At 48.4% G+C, this 16,843-nt stretch overlaps 1 protein-coding gene across 4 annotated transcripts in view; it reads left to right on the top strand.

Moving 5' to 3' along the window:
• The window catches only part of MAP6 (microtubule associated protein 6), a 77,720-nt gene extending 61,304 nt beyond the window's left edge, over positions 1–16,416 (top strand). For 3 of the 4 annotated variants that reach the window (XM_084612277.1, XM_084612275.1, XM_084612276.1), the window contains exons 4-5: positions 67–263; positions 16,208–16,416. In XM_084612277.1, coding sequence (XP_084468403.1) covers positions 67–263; positions 16,208–16,277 — 267 coding nt within the window. In that variant the 3' untranslated portion in view covers positions 16,278–16,416. The remainder of the gene's footprint in view (positions 1–66; positions 264–16,207) is intronic. The other variant, XM_084612278.1, reaches the window with a different exon arrangement.
• Positions 16,417–16,843: the final 427 nt, after the last annotated feature.

Raw genomic sequence — 16,843 nt, 5'->3', positions numbered from 1 at the left:
AATCCTATTTTTCTACCTTTTCCTGTGTGTTTCTGTGTTGGCGGTTTGTATGTTACGTCCATCCAGGTGGAGAAGCGTAGTGTTCAGCCTTCCAAACCAAAAAAGACAACGACGAGCCATAAACTACTGAAAAAGGCCAAAGACAAGCAGATTGCATCTGGCCGGGCTGCCAAGAAAAAGAGTGCTGAGAGCTCCAGTGGGACAAAGCCAGAGGACAAGGAGAAAAGTAAAGAGATGAACAATAAATTGGCTGAGGCTAAAGAGTAAATTTCACTGCACTTTTCTCTCTCTTTTTTTTTCTTTTATTAAATAAAGGCCACAAAATTAATTAGAGGCTTCTAATCTGCTTTTGTTCTGATTGTATTAGAAGCTTTTATGTTTTATTTCCAAGGAGGATTAGGAATCCTCATTTCAGAGGTCAGGTTTTTGGCTTTGCCTGTACGACACAGATCTACACAGAATGATGGGGAGAGGATGAGGAGGGTGGAATGCACAGAGGATTGTAGGATTACAAAGGTTTTCAATTAATTGTGTGCTGCGAATGTATTAAAAGGCTTGTCTCTTTCCTTGGGCCTGATCCTCCAGTGCTTTGATGGTGTAAAGCTGCCATTTGTTCCACTGGTGCAGGGAATGGGCTCAGTTCTGTTCCCAGGAGCTGATCTCATGAGGCTGAGTGTCCTTTGGAGGTGCTGAGCTTTGTCTTCTCCCATTGGCATCAACAGTACAGGAGAGGTGCTCAATATCTTGCAGGATCAGGCCCTGCAAACCTGGCATAACTCAGTGGAGTCACTCCAGACTCACACTACTGGGACTAAGAGCAGAATTGTTCTCAGAGACATCAATGGGCATTTGGCCCAAGGAAGTGATGAAGGCTCAGATCCCTTGTAAGGAAAGATTTTGGGCTAGATCTTCAGCTGGTATAGATGGGCCATGCCCATTTACACCAGCTCAGGATCTGGCCCTGTGTTGCAGCAGAATGGAAAGTGAAGTAAGGCACAGAGAGAGTCCAGCTGGTTGCAAAGATTTCCTGAATGGGCTTCAAGTCAGACTCTGCAGGTTGTTCCTCCCTGTCATTTTCCAGGATCTGCTTCTTTTTTATGATTTCCGATTTGTTTTGGATCTTGGTCTGATTCCTTTGTTTTTCAGATGCAGATGGATATTGTGTGCAACAGGAGTAGGAGGAGGTTTCAGAAATGGATTCAATTTGCAGACATGGCTTCTTTATGGGTAGCATGGAGCAAGTCACCATTGTTAGCTCTGATTGCATTTTCATACACAGTGCTAGGAAACTGTCACAAGCACAATAGTTTTAAATATACCTGCACGTTAAGTCATGGTTGCTCATAATTGTGCGATTGGAGCCATGACTCAGTTATTGGGAGCCCTAACCTCCAACTTGGCCAAATCCTCAAGCTCTCAACTCAGTGTTTATTGTGTCCTTACTCTGGTAAATTCCCACCAATGTCAGTCTGACTCAGTAAACAAAGGCCTGTTTCCCAGCTGGTATCAATTGCATTGCTCTGTTGAAATCGATGGAACTATATTGATTTACACCAGCTGTGAGTCTGGCCCAGAGTGCTGATCTCAGCATTCGGTTCACAGATTCAGCAGGAGCTAAGAGAGCTAAGTACCTTGCAGGATTGCTTTAGCTTAACAAAACGGAGATGTTGAACCACCTGGGTAATAAACCCCCAGAGCAGCTGTAGGAATCATTCCTGTTTGGCCTTGGTTAATCCTTTTTGTTATAGCTCAATCCAAGTTGCAAATTTCACTAGGCAAAAGCAACTTGGGATGACGTTAGGTGAGAGCTCCAGGATCATATTGCTGTAGTGGTATTGGAAAAAGGACTATCTTGCTTCTAGATTATATTAGATTTCAGTTAAATACTTGCAAGGGTTTGTTTGTTTTTCCGGAGGTGGCGATTTCAGTTTTCAGAATCTAAATGTTTGTCATTTGGTATGTCTGAAAAATTAAAAGGGGTGCCACAATGGAAGGGTAAGAGAAGGTTTCTAAAGATTAAGGAAGTTCTATGCTATGGGAATAGCAAACTTTGTTGGCCCGAGTAATGAATACATGCAAAGTTTAGTGTGTTGTGTAATGTGTCCTGTTTGCCTTGTGCTAACAGCCTAAAGCTTTTGAGTATAAATAAGTGTAATGTTCTGAATTCAGTGGTGTATTTCCAAGTTTAGCTGTGTTAGAACTGTGTAGTATAAACTAACCAGGATGTTTATGTGGAAAAAAAATATATATATACATACATATACCTCCAATATTTAGGAGGAAACCAGGGAAATCCTCCAGGAAGTAAAACTGTGGAACTGTTTGCGAATGTAATGCATTTTTGACATGCATGCTTCATGGAGAACCTCACTGAACTGTCTATAATGGTCATCACTATTCCGAGTGCTCAGAAATTGAATGGATGTTGCGCAACTGCAAACCTCAGTTCTGTCTGCGAGTGCAGAGTAGCTCAGCAAAGGGTTTCATTGAACTCATGAAAGATAACGCATGTTCCTTGCATCAAAATGGATGTTTGTTAACTTTTCGGAGAGAGCTGAGCCTCAAAGACTCTGTGACGCTTGACCTGTTGACGGATGCCTCCCTTCACCGTTACACTTCTCTGGCCGTGCCTACGCTGACAAGCTGACAGGGCCACCGCTGTACCCATGCAGCCGTGCTGCTGTCACAACGCTTGTGTAGCTGCAGGATGCCAATAGGAAAGAGCTCTCCTGTCGCCACAATAAAACCAGCTCAACGAGTGGCAGTAGTCATGTCGGTGGGAGAATGTCTTGCCACTTATGCCAGCAAAACTTGTGTCGCTCCAGGAGGTGTTTTTTTCACGCCCCTGAGCGACAAGACTTTGCTGATGTACGTGCTAATGTAGACATGGCCTCCATAACATACCTCCTTATCTCAGGTAGAGGATAGCAACAGTTAAGATGATGAAGCGTTAGAGCAGTTAAAGCGTGAAAGTAGTTTACAATAGCCAGAAACACTGGCTCCCTCACACAGGAGAGAGACTGTATCCATTCATTGCAGAGGATCGTTCATTTTTGCCCATTAGCATCCATATTAATGCGTCACTAAGTGCCAAGTCCACTGGAAGTTAATGGGACTAAAATGGGGCCCTAAGAGATTTAGCAGTAAGTCCCTTGGATAGGCCCAATTTTGTCCCTATATGTGCACACTATTGAGGGCCCCAGGCATGCATTGAAGTGCATAGTTTGGCCCGGGGATTAGTATTAGGAGATATAATAAAATCAGGTCTTAAGGTCAAACTCTTCGTTGAGTTGCACTCCATGCTAGCCCACTGATGTCAGCTGGGTTACGTGCGGCATGTCTCAGCACAGAATTTGGTCCTAGGGGCCTCATCTTGCCTTAGTTTGTGATGGAACTCCTACCAATGTCAGCTGTGTGCCTGGATTCAGGACAGTGTATAGCCCTCCACCTGCTTTCTCATTGCTCCGACATAATATCCACAGAGTGAATTTAACATTGATCAGAAAGGAGATGAAATCTTTGCTCATTCAAGTCCACTTTGGATGCTAAGCTTGTGGCTTTAATTTGGCAAGAATTTATTCTCTGATTTTGGGTTTCCAACTGCCACAAAGGCAGTTATACTTCATTACCAACTTATCATATGTTTTGCTTTCCTGGTTAAAAAGTGCTTGCTTTATCCTTGTGAGAATTGCTATGGTTTTGACCACCTGCTTTCTTATTTTCACTATGTCTTCTTATTGTGCTGTCACTCCCTTTTGCAAGATGGTGCTAAATGCCAACAGGCTTCTTTTTCTGACTGCTTTGCAAATCCATCATCCGCTTCCTCATCTGCAATGTTTCTGGTGTAAATACATGACTCCCATGTACTCTTGCCTTTTCGAGGCAGTTAGGAAGTGTCTAATTACTATTTTGTGGCCTGGCTTTGGTTGCATATCACAAATTGTCTCTGTAATGTGTTGAGCACACCACCTCTTGGTGCTACTTCATTCTTGCTGTTAGTATGAGAATGATGAAACAAAAAGATTAATGTATAGCCAATTGATTGTGACGTGCTTGTGATCTTTGCTTGCTCAAAGGGTTTTTTTCCCCCAATGATAAATAAATGCTGAAGACGAATACCACCTTCTTGATCTTGTTTTCTCGCTAAGAAGCACAACTGAGTAAGTGAAGGAAGCACCTTTTCCAATGTTTTACATTGGGAGAGCCATGCTGAGTTTCATATTGCAGAGATAACAGTGAGAGGCTGCAATCTGGCTCTCTTCAGATGGCTGCTAAAATCACATAAGCATGAACTGAGGGCTAAACATTGGCAGAGATGAAGATGGACAGTGAAGTCATGTGAACGAAGCAGGTAGTTTGGATTTTATTTCTAATCGGTGCCGTGTTGAACAGAGGTCTCCTGCTCCGTGCCCCTGCGTGCAGGAGGTTACTGGGCAAGATTCTCTGCGCCTTGCTGCTGTTCGGATCACAGTCAGCCAGGCCACAGAAACATGGCCCATGCGGAGGAGGAGAGGAGCTCCTGCCAAGAGCATGATGGCTGAGTTATTAGCACTCATACCTGGCATTCCGATAAAGCCACTTAAAGCCCATTGAAGTCAATTGGGAGTCTTTCCATTGCCCTCAATGGATTTTGGATCAGGCCTTGAGTGCAGAAACTTACGCTCAGGGTTCTCTGACATGATCATATAAAATGAAAGCTACCCAGCGGTGAACTAACAATGGCACATTCTCAACCACAAGCCAGGAAACTCAGAATCCTACTCTCAACACCAGCGCTTGCATCCTATCTTGCCAACAGTCATATCCAGGTGTTAGGAAGAGTTGGTGCCCATTCACAAGCTGGTCCATATGCATAGATGACCAGCAGCAGGGGGCTTACACAGGCAGTCTATATGAAGCCAAACAATTTTTTGACCAGGGTCCATAAAATCCGTGCTGGGAAAATAGTGCATTTGTTTTGCTTGACTTTTTTTTCAGTGGTAATTAGGTGACAAAGGGTTAAAAATACATGTTGGAACATGTACTATATTGGCTACATGAGGGAGGAAGAATGGTCTTATTTTGAGCAGTGGATTGGAATCCAGGACTCCTGAGTTCTGTTTCTGTGTGCCACTGATTGGGACAAGTCACAGATTAATTTATTTGTGCCTCAGTTTACCCATCTAAAGCTAATAATACCCAACCACCAAGATGTTCTTCAGGGGCTTAATTAACTGAGTATGAAGCACTTTGAGCACCTTGGATGAAAGTTTCTGTGTAAATGCAAAGTATTGGTGTAGATAGTAATGTAAATGTGATTCCTAGCTGGGAAAAAAGATGAAGGGTAGAGGGGGAAGGGGTGATATTTTGGCTTCAAGTTATGAACAGCCAGAGAACTTAATTCAGCTTTTTTCATCCAGATCTGCAAGCTTCTGCTTTGAATATTACCTCTATTCTCATTTAATGAATGCTACATTAACACACTGGGCCAGATCCTCAACTGGAGAAAATCTTCTGTCCTTGGGCCAGATTTGTGGCTGTTGTCTGTTGGCATAGCACTATTGACTTCAGTGGCACTATGCCCATTCAGTCCAGCTGAGAAACTGGCCCATGTAAAAAAAAAATGACATTATACCGTATGTCCTACCAGATTTCACACCCATGCCTAGTCTACAAACAATCTGCTAAATATATATCCATTTCCATCAAGTGCTGAAAACAACACCCTGTTCTAGCCTCAGCAACTTCTCAGAGACACACACGTACCAACCTGTGGTCAAGCATAGAATCATAGAATCATAGAATATCGGGGTTGGAAGGGACCCCAGAAGGTCATCTAGTCCAACCCCCTGCTCAAAGCAGGACCAATTCCCAGTTAAATCATCCCAGCCAGGGCTTTGTCAATGACAACCATACAGCCGTAAAACATTTCAGCTGCTCTAAGGGTGTCTCAGCCACAGCTCTAATTTCCAGAGGTGTGTTTGCACTCAGCTAGATCGGGTAGATAGGGAAAATGTGTGTCATTAAGAGTACGCAATTTGGATGTGTGTGTTTGTAATTGTGGGAGCTCATCAGAATTGTTTTCATACATCCAGTATTTATGCACCCGGATCTGACCTACCATGGAATCACTGAGCACCTCTGCTTAGCATTCCAACAAGAACCTGCAGGAAACCCCCATGCGCAGTGCTGGAAAACGTGATTTAGAATTAGCTGTGAATTTCAAGCGCTACATATATGTGAATAATACATTTTGAAGAGACTGTGTGGCCTAATGAATGAAAGATAGGCTTAGACACCAGGAACTCTTGGGGGGCTAATCACAGGTCTGCCTCTGACTCACTGTGTAGCATGGAGCAAGTCACTTACTGACACAATTCATCTGTCTCAGAGGGGTGTTGTGGGACTATCAGTACAAAGCTTTGAGGACAAGCATTATTTAAAAAGGGATGTTATGCTTTGTAGATCACTTAAAATGTGGAGAGACACACCAGAATGAGCACAGTGTTGGATATGAATTTAGGGGAGAAAAGATTTAAAAGAATTGAAATGTATAAATTAAAACAACCAACGGTCAACTTTACTTCACTACACCCTCAGAAACCGAATATTTGAGGTTGGCTTGAGCTACCAGTAGCTGGCCAGTCAAAAAATGGTTAAATCTGACAAAATACACTAGATTTCCCTTCACAATTGGCTATTTTTAGGTTGCCTGGCTGGCTAAGACGTGGCTTTGGATTGAGATATTCCAAGTTGTGTGTCTAAATCTCCAGATAATCTTCGAAAATCTCAAATTTTTAAACTAATCAGTCCCAATTCCTGACTGTTAAAGTCCAAGTAAGTCAAGAATATATCTCACTGGTTGATGCGCTACCCGCAGAGATGAGTCCTGTCTTTTGTGTGTCAATATTGTAGGCATTAGGATATACTGGGCCATCTGCCACTGCCAAAGAGAACAGGAATGTCAAGGCAGAAGTCTCTGTCATTGCTGGTGTTTCCCAATGTCTAGAAATAATTGTGTTCTTCTTTCAACAACTGCAGCATCAGAAACTAAAGAACTATACTGGAACAAGAAATGTTTCTCTAAGTGTGGACTTGAATATATGCTAGCATTGAGTGCTAAGAATATTATCCCCAGTGCTGTAGCAAAATACCCTGGTGCTTCCATCTTCCAAACCAGATCTTGGCCAGATCTTGGCCACCTATCTGCAGTAGCTACTTGGTAAGTCTGATTTAACTGTGGGTTTAAGGGCCCAATCATACAGATCCTTACTCATGTGAGTAAATCTATTGAAATTACTAGGATTACTCACACGAGTAAAGTTTGCAGGCAGGGGTAATAAACCCCTGATATTTGATGACTGGTGGCTCATGGTGAAGTGTGGAGATTCCGTGTAAACAACATGGATTTCTGTTTCAGGCTGCCTTTTGAAAAGCTACCTACCCAATGAATGTCAGAATGGAGGACATGTGAGGCTCATGACAAATCTGTGCATGGATTGAAAGGATCTTTGGGTGTCTCGAATGCCAGCTTGCTCTACGGAGAGGCTGCTGCATAAAGCGAGCTACAGGATGGAGATGTCCGTGCTCTCAGAAGACAGTGGCTAAGAAGGCAAAGTAAATGTAAGCAACAGCTGGAAGGAATGTTTGCCAGCAAAGAGAAAATTCATTTCCAATAAACATTTGTTGAGATTTGAAACTACTTTGTTGTCATCATGATACCCCATGATCTCCCACCCTCATCGGCTTTTAAAGCAAATTGTCTGCTGTAGTAGTGGCCTTTCTTCACATCTTCCTTGGCCAGCAAGACACTGTTGCATGGGATGCGTGGGTTGCCTTGCTCCATTCTGTTAGGGTAGGCCCCTTGCCCATACACTGAAACTCAGTAAGGGTTCCTTACTGAGCTGACAGGGCCATGTACGTCCTGGGAGCTGACGTCACCCCAAAAGGCCAGGCTTTGCCCTGGGCTTTTCCATCTCAGCAGCAGGTGTTGCGGGAAGGGCAGGGAGAGGCGGCTGCAGATCAGGACAGGGCTGTGCATGTGCTGTTTCGAAGCTGCTTTCAGTGCTGCCGTCTGCTGCGCGGCGAGAAGCTGCTCACGCGGCACCTGAATCCCCAGTCCTGCTAGCTGCCTGTCTGTGGAAGCCTCCTCTCACTGGGACAAGCCTAGGTACCCCGGGACCCTCTTGGGGCAGACTGTGGCTCAGCCACCCTTCAGAGAGGAGAAAGGTCACCACCACCTCCTCTACCTTTGTCATTGCACGCTGCTTCCCCTTTTGCTCTCTGTGCGCCTCTCTCATTCCCCTCCGCATTCTTCACTCTCCGTCGTTTTGGCAGGGTGTGGTCGTGCAGCCCCTCCCACACCCTTAAACCTCTCCTGCTTCCCGTCCACTAAGCGCCTTCTCCTTCCAAGCCCTCCTGAAAACCTGCCTCTGACAGGAATCCCTCCACCGTCCCCACACCCTCCCCGAGCGCCTGTCTCGTGCCTTGTCTGCTCTCTTGTGCAGCGTCAGCTCGTCGGGGCTTCCCTGAGCTTAGACGTCCGTCGCTATGTAACTGGTGAGAATAAACAATGATACCTCACCCCTCCAGGGCCCCACTTCCCTCTCTGTCGGGTGTGCAGCTTCGGCACCCCCGTCTGCCAGAGCGCGGTCTGTCTGGCCTGGTTACCTGGCCTATCGTAGCAGCCTTTTGGGATTGCTGAGCTTGTGGTTCTGCTCCCTCCCACACCCCTGGCTGATGGCAGCGGGGGACCCCACTCGGCCCTGTGCCTTCTGCACACCTCAGCGCTGTCACGTGACCTTCTGCCTTTGCGGCCCTGGTGCTGCTGGCAGAACGTGGGGGGGCGGGGGCTCCGCGCGGAGGAATTCGTTGGAGCTCCTGGATTTTCATGGGACGGGGCAGCCATGTGAGCTGTGGAGGCTGGGAAAGAGCTCGCGTAGCCCAGAGAAAGCTGCAGAAGCCACAACAGCAGCAGATGCCCACGCATCAGCCTTTCCTAGCAGAACAGAGAAAGCAGCGGGAGCCACATCAAAAGCTGCATCCGTGGACATCAAAGCAGCCGTCTTTTCCAGAGGAAGCTGCAGCGGCTGGATCAGCAGCAGGAGACGTTTCAAGGGTGGATTTCAACAGGGCTGCTTGTAGCCTGAGTCTGGATGACAGCCTGATGGTTCTGGTTTGCACTGCTCATCTTTGGCCTGCCCTTGTGAGGGGCAGAGCAGGGACTGCATTGAGACCGACAGAGTCACAGCTCGATCCTTGCTTCTCAGTTCCTACAGCATCCCACCACAAAATATTCTATAAGGAGGGTAGGGGTAGCAATGGGTATATGCACTCACTGAACTGCTACCCATCACCACACTCTGCTCCTAATGACCTCCAGCGGGAGACCTGCCATTGTGTACAATGGGATCACTGGGTGCAGTTAGCCACAGAGAAAGAGCAGCATGTTAGTAAAAGACTGGATGAGGAACAATGGGAGCCAGCCAGTCACCACTGAAAAGGCTTCCTTCAGGAAATGTACTAGTGTGTGACATCATAACACAGTGCCAGCTACAGGCATGCGAGCAAGCCAGAGACAATGTATGGCATGAGGCGCATGAGGGAGCTGGAAGGCTCGAAGGGGAGAGAAGGCAGAGATGTGTGGCGAGAGCCAGGCCACTATGAAGGACAGAGCTGTTCCCCTTAGTTCTGATCATAGCGCTCCTACAGGGCCAGTTTCTTGATGCCCTTCCTCTCACTGAGTACTAAATGACTCTGCATTGAAATCAATGGGATTGCTAGCAGGATAATGGACTATCCACTGTGAGTCAGGGTATCAGGATCTAACACCTCCCAACCCTCATGCTTTACCTGTCTGGTGCTGCGCTCAGTCCACCAGTGCAACGCAAAGGCGTGAGGCTCTGTATTTACAAAGCACTTGAAATATTACCTAGTTAATGCTCACACTTCTCAGAAGACGCAAGGGAAGCATAGTATTACTCTCCGCATTCTACATATGAGCCACAGAGAGGCTAAGGCCTAGATCCTCAAACCTATTTGAGTGCCTAGCTCCCACTGAAATTAACAGGAGGTAGGCGTCTAAATACCTTGGGGATCTAGGCCTAAGTGATGCGCTTGAGGCTTCACAGCAAGACATTTGGAGACCTGGGATTGCAATTTAACTTAATTAGAATTTAGCTCAACCAGAAGTTATGGGCTTGGGGCAGAGTTTACTGGGTGAAGTTCTTTGGTCTGTGACAGGCAGAAGCTCAGACACGATGGCCGTAATGGTCCCTTCTGGCTGAATCTAGGAACTTACGAGTGCCCATCTTCATGCTCAGTCCACTAGACCACACTGCCTCTATCCGTCAGTGTCTTAGAAAAGAGAACACACATGCGGGGAAGTGACTAACACGGCAGATGCCACAAAATTGGATCCTTCATTGAGAAGGAGGAAGGTGACCAAGGGCTAGATTCACAAAGGGACGTGGGCACCTAACTGCCTCTTAAGGCACCTGAGGCCAACATTTAGGTGTCACTGACATTTACAAACCACCGCTCAGCTGACGCTGTAGGCCCTAGGTGCTTAAAGTTCTGCCGGTGGGCAAGCACAAAGCCGCCTAGGTCCTGCTGTCACCAAACTACTGGGAGCCCTTGTTCGCACCTGAGCCCTGGAAAAATGATCAAACTAGGCATTCCCCCACTTATCTTGTCTGTGGGCCATGACCTGGTCGGGGTGCTCAGAACATACCTCACCTGCACACACAGCCAGGAGCAGGCATGTAGGGGGATGGCTGGAGTATGTCTGTCCGGGTGACGGCACTCATCTGGGGCGTGGGATATCCAGGTCTGAATCCCTGATTTAGTTCAGGGACTTAAACCCGAGTCTTCTGCCTCCCCAGTGAGTGACTAACACAGGGCGGTGGCTACAATGGGCTGGCTTGTATGCGTGCTGCCTCCCACCTCCTCTTTGACATTTCCTACTGCCTGTCATTGGTGGCTCCCTACTCAGCATCCTGCCTTCTGTGAGTCCCTTTCTTCAGTGCCTCACTGTGCCCAGGGGGAGCCTGGGTGCATAATGTGGGGCTGAGGGTTCCACTGGACAGCAGGATACCTAGGCATTATGTGGCTAAGTCATTGTTATGAATCTAGCCCCGGGTTCATGATGACATGAGCAGAGCAGGCATCTAGGCAAATGAATGACATGCAATTCAGGGGCAGATCTTCAGCTGGTGTAAGTGGAGTGGAGCTATGCCCACTGCCACCAGCTGAGGATCAGGCCCTTAGGATAAACCAATGTACAGAAATGAAGAAGCTAGGAACAAAAACTCCAGTGCCCAAATGGAACAAGAACATGCATGGTCCCTGGTTCTTCTTCTGGCAAGTGCTGGGTACCAGCACTTCTCCTTATTATGAATTCTTAGCAGCTCAGTCCTTGTTTACCAAAGATGAACCTTAGTTACAAATCATAGTAGTTTGCATCTAGCTCTTTTTCATCCAAAGCTCTCGAAGTACTTCACAAAGGTGGCGAAATCTCATATCCCTAATACACTGAGGCACCAAATGGTTAATTGACTTTCCCTAAGTGAGTCAGCATCAGAGCTAGGATGAGAAGCTAGGTCCTTTGCCTCCTAGGTTCATGCCCAACGCATAGCGCTGGATCTGGCCCACTGTTTTTAATGGAGCTATGCCCATTCTAAACACATTTACACCAGTGCAAACCAGGATGAGGCGTGCCACTGAGCTCACTGGTGTGACACCAGCGTAGTGGTGATGTAAGGGAGAAGAATCAGGAGGAGGTGGGCTCCCATCTCTGGGTTCCATAACTTGGAAGGAGGGGAGCCCAATGCCTATGGACAATGGAGTCAGTGGGCCCTTTAGGCCCACAGCACCTCTCCATCAAGCCCAGTCAGTTTAGGGCGCTGCACTGAGTGCCTTGGGGCATGTCTACACTGCAACTGGGAGCCAGCCTCCCCGCCTGGGGCCACAGCCTCCTGTTAGCACACGAGGGGTTCTGTGCATGACATACAGTATCTCAGTCTGTTGTTTAAAGCTGTTAAATGCTGGCCGGTTGTTAAGACACCTGATAATTCACTACTAAACCCCTGCATTTCTTGCCAGATCTCTTTCCCAAGCTGCCTGCAACCAGAGTTATGAGCTGCTGCCTAGCATCCATCCCGTCCTTAGGGCACCGATCTGTCACCTTGTCATAGCACATCATTAATTTCTGCTGCAAGCTTGGCGAGACCCCAGTTTTGTTGGATGATACGTTGTCACAGACGGTCCGTGAGAGTGCAAAGAACTTCAGATAAGTGCCTCGCCTGGCTGAGACAACAGGAATTTTTAACACACAGTCTATAAATTGAGACAGTTTTATTTCAGGATCTGGCTTTTCTTTCAAACCACCCCTTGTTCTGAGGGTAGATAGTTCACCTTCCTGACTCACTTTTCTTTCAAACCACCCCTTGTTCTGAGGGTAGATAGTTCACCTTCCTGACTCACTTTGTCCAGGTCCACTGAACATGATCCAGTTGGTTGTTTTGCGTGTGCTGGACAACGTAGGGGTTGTGGGGGATGTTTTCTTTCTTGTGTCCTTCCTTGAGTAGGGATTTCGCAAGGAATTAATGCAGCCTCCCCCTCCCCCATTTTATTGCCTGTTGTGAATCAGCTTTATTTGAAATGACTATCACACCATTATTCTTATTTCAGTTTCTCATGAAGGATGCCAAAGAAGGGGGAGGTGGGGGCCTGGTGGACCTTTTCTCATCTAGGAGGCTGGTGCATAGCCTGCTGGGACATGCCCATCTCATGGCCATTCAGTGGCTTACATGAAAGAAGCTGGTGGTCTCAGCTCAGCTCCTAGGGGAGAACTGTTCATAGCACGAGTGCTGCATGGAGACTGAAAGGCCCTCTCAGCCCTAGTGTGGTTTGCTAGGGTGTCTGCTGACACATTCCCAGAATACTGAGCATTCTGGTACTGCTGGGAATGGCGGAGGCCTGCCCCGGCTGACCTGCCTTCACATCCACGGTGTGTACGAGGTCACGCCACACAGAGAGTACACCATTTTGAAGACTGCGCTCCTCCACCCCCGGCCAACATGGCCTCTTCAAAATGGCATCCCCATCTGATACTGGACAAAACCAGGTCTGGTTTTGTCTCAGTACCAGACAAGGGACAAACCACCCAAAAAGAGGACTGTCCAGATTAAATACAGATGAATAGCCTGCCCATGTGTTGCTGGATGATATTTGCACAGGGTGATGCAGGGGAACTTGCATTGCTGTTCCTGTTCTATGCCAAGAGGACTTTGGCCTCCAAGGTTATGTCTACACTGCATCTTGGAGAAAGCCTTAGAGCCTGGGTTCACAGACTCATGCGAGCACCTTCAAATTCGCTGTGTAGACATTGCTTTGATGGTGCACCTTGGGCTGGAGCTCAGGCTCTGAACCCCACCCTTGGCTTCAGAGCCCCAGCATAAGCCACTGTGTCTACACAGCTATTTTTAGCACATTAACAGGAGTCTGTGGACCCAGGCTGGGAGGCTGACTCCTAGATGCAGTGTAAATATGCCCCAAGGCACTCAGTGCAGCGCCCTAACCTGACTGGTCCAGGTGGGGCGCTGCCGTAGGCCTGACACTCCCACTGACTCCACTGTCCTTAAGTGTTGGGCTCACCTCCTTCTTGGGGTCCCCCCCTTCCAAGTTATGGCCAGCTCTCAGCTCTCTCACCGCGCACCCCTGGCCTCTGCAGAAAGCCAGTTGTGTTACCAGCTTACTCCCTGCTCCATGACTGCTCCGTGGGGTGGGGAAGTGCCCACAGGCCCCCTGCCAATATGTTCCGGCAGAAAAATCCACCCTGCTGCAAGTGTGGAGGTCAGGTAAACCCTGGACACATGAGCGAGATTGTCCCTAGCTGAGCAGCTCCCAGTCCAGGCTCTAGCCTGAACTGGCATATAGCCTCTTGCAGGGAAAGTTGTGCTCTCTGGCTGCAAACCAGGATTGCACTGGATTCAATCAGATGGGCAGACACTACTGTACCTACACGCACATGGGCAGGGCGCTGGCCACAAAATCCACCCTGCCTTTTAATCCCCAACTATCATCGGTCTGTACATATGGCCAGGGCCTGCGTATGAGTCTCATTGAAAAGGGCAACGCAGTTCCCAGATATTTCAAATGGCCGCCAGCAGCCATTTAAAATCTGGCCTGGATTCCGCCCGCATCTCCGTTCTGCCTCTGTGACCTCAGAGAGCCCTTCCCACCCATCTCTCCCTTCCCATACTCCTCCCCAGCCCCAGAAATCCCCCTTCCATTTCCTTCCTGACCAACATGGATCCCATCCATTGCCCTTCCTGACCCCATAGATCCTCTCCTTCCAGCTCTCACCTGTTGCACGCCAAACCCGCAGACCTCCTTCTTTCCCCTCCAGGGGCCAATCTGCCTCCTGCCCTGATCTCCCTCAGCTTGTTCCCCCACCATCCTCCCTGATTCCAGGATCCTCTCCCCTCCTGCTTCCACTTGCTACCTGCGCTGACCTCAGGCATGTAGCACCTCCTACTATGGTCCCCATGGACTGTCCTCCTTAGCACAAGGACCCAGCGCCTCAGCTGGTTACATCAGCATCGACTCCTATGGAACCCGCTGGCCCTGTGGAGCGCTAATCAATACCGATGCCCAACATCTGAGTCCCCCCCCCCCAAAAACCCAACAGAATCTGTCATCATGGGCGGTGGGTATAATAGGCCAGGGGAGGCTAAGCGTCCTCTGACCCGCTGCCAGATGCTTGGCCCATAGTGGCCCTGCCTGCACTCTGCCTCTTCCCCTCCCTGCTCCACCCTGCCCTGAGGCCCCCACCGCCCACCGCTGCTTTGTGAGTCTGTCTCTCCTCTCCTTCACTCCACCCACCCCCTCTCCAGAGGTTGCTGCTGCTCGCCACATCCCTCCTCTCCTCCACCCCATCCCCTGTGGGGACTGGGGGGTGAGGAGGTACACAGCTAGCGGGGAGTGTCTTGTGGGATAGAGGGTGAGGAGGGAAGAAGACAAGAGGTGGATGGTGGGGGTCTTGTGGGGCTGGAAGAGTGAGGAGGGACGTGGTGGGCAGGGAGGTCTTGCAGGGGTAGGGGGGTGAGGAGGGAGCACGATGACTGGTGGATGGTGGGGGTCTCACGGGGGTGAGGAGGGAAGTGGCGGGTGGGGGGGGTCATGCAGGGGTGGGGAGGTGAGAAGGTATGCAGCGAGTGGTGGGCGGGGGGGGGCCTTGAGAGGAGTGGGGAGGTGAGGAGGGAAGCGGTGAGCAGCAGTGGGGGGGGGCTGAGTGGGGATGGGGAAGGGCCTGGGGCAGAGTGGGGGACAGAGAGCGAGCCCCCAGGGGAAGCTTCACCCACCACCCATGTCTGTCAGTTCCCTTGGATTGCTGAATTTACATATGAAAGGTGTTGGCAGAGTGGAATCCTGGTAGGGTGAGCAGAAGTCCCGATATTATTGGGACCGTTCCAATATTAGGGCCTTTGTCTTACATATGCAACTATACCCCCATTTCCCCACCCCCAAAAGAAAGTGTCCCGATTTTTCACATTGCTATCTGCTTACCCTAAACCCTGGCCTGTATTATTCAGGCAGCTGCTGTTTGGTAAAGCCAATCATTTTAATGACCCAGCAGGATCTGAGCACTTCAGGAGTCCCTAAGACGCTCAGGGCAGACAAGTCACCCCTTAATTTATAGCACACAGCTCCCTTATGTCACAGGGCAGTCACGGCTCGCTTTGAGGGAAAGACACTGCTTCTTTGTTGTAGAATTTTACAGTGAGACACCCTTTGACTGCCTATGCAGGTTATAATCAATTGGCAAACATTTTTCATCCCCGATTTGTGGCTTCCCATTGGGACTGATCCTGTTTGTGCCCAAACCCAGAGCAAGTCTGCTGAAGTCAATGAAGTGGCACAGGTGTAGTAAAACCAGTGCATGGGCCTGACCCAAAGCCCAGTGAAGTATATGGAAAGACACCCATTGACTTCAGTGGGCTTTAGATCAGTCCCTAAATGAGAGCAGAATCAGTCCCATCGTCGATATGGTGATTGTAGGAACTATTTATTGGGTTTATAATAAATGAATGCACTCCATGCAGTGATTCACTGTGAGGCCAATACCAACTGGCGAGGGCGGGCGGGCGGGGGGGGCATGTTCTGTGGTCTTTGATCACCGGTTCAGTCTAGCAGCTGTGGAATGACTCTCTTTTTCTGCTTGCAGGACCCTCGATAAAGCCACCGGTGCTACAGACCAGGAACCAAGTACCTTAGCCCAGGACCCACCTACATGAAGTGAAGCACTTCATTCTGAGCGGCGGCTGGGACAAACACAGCGCCTGCATGAAACATGTATCGTCCTATGGCGTCCAATAAAAACGGTGAACTGCTTGGAATGGGATCTTCTGTTGCCCGTCAGGCACTGAAACGTTACTTCTATCTGCGTCATTTATTTCACTTGATCATGATAGAATTGATATGTGGTTGAGCAGGGGAAGCCAATGGGTCTGAGGCTCCCCTCCCTTACACTGGTGAAATGCCACTGATTTCAGCTGAGGTACTGTGGCTGATATTGGCTGATGGGAGACAGACTCATGCAGGTATCACATTGGCTTTTAGGGCTTATCCTAGGAGCCTAATGGCCAGTGTCAGCCGTTCTTTTCGTAATCCTCAAAGGATCAATGCCATATAATTTCTTAACTGATGTTTAAAAACCCGCATTTGGATGCCATTTGATTAAGAAGGCTGTATACAATATTCAACAGGAAGATAGAATCCCTTGACTTTATTTTGCAGTCAAGAGCATCTTATGCTTTTCAAGGCCAACACAAGTCCTAAACACTAGAGCAGGGGAACTTTT

The sequence above is a fragment of the Lepidochelys olivacea genome (assembly GCF_965140295.1).
Source record: "Lepidochelys olivacea isolate rLepOli2 genome assembly, chromosome: 1".
In the NCBI taxonomy this organism is placed as follows: domain Eukaryota; kingdom Metazoa; phylum Chordata; order Testudines; family Cheloniidae; genus Lepidochelys; species Lepidochelys olivacea.
This window is presented reverse-complemented; position numbering and strand designations above follow the sequence as displayed.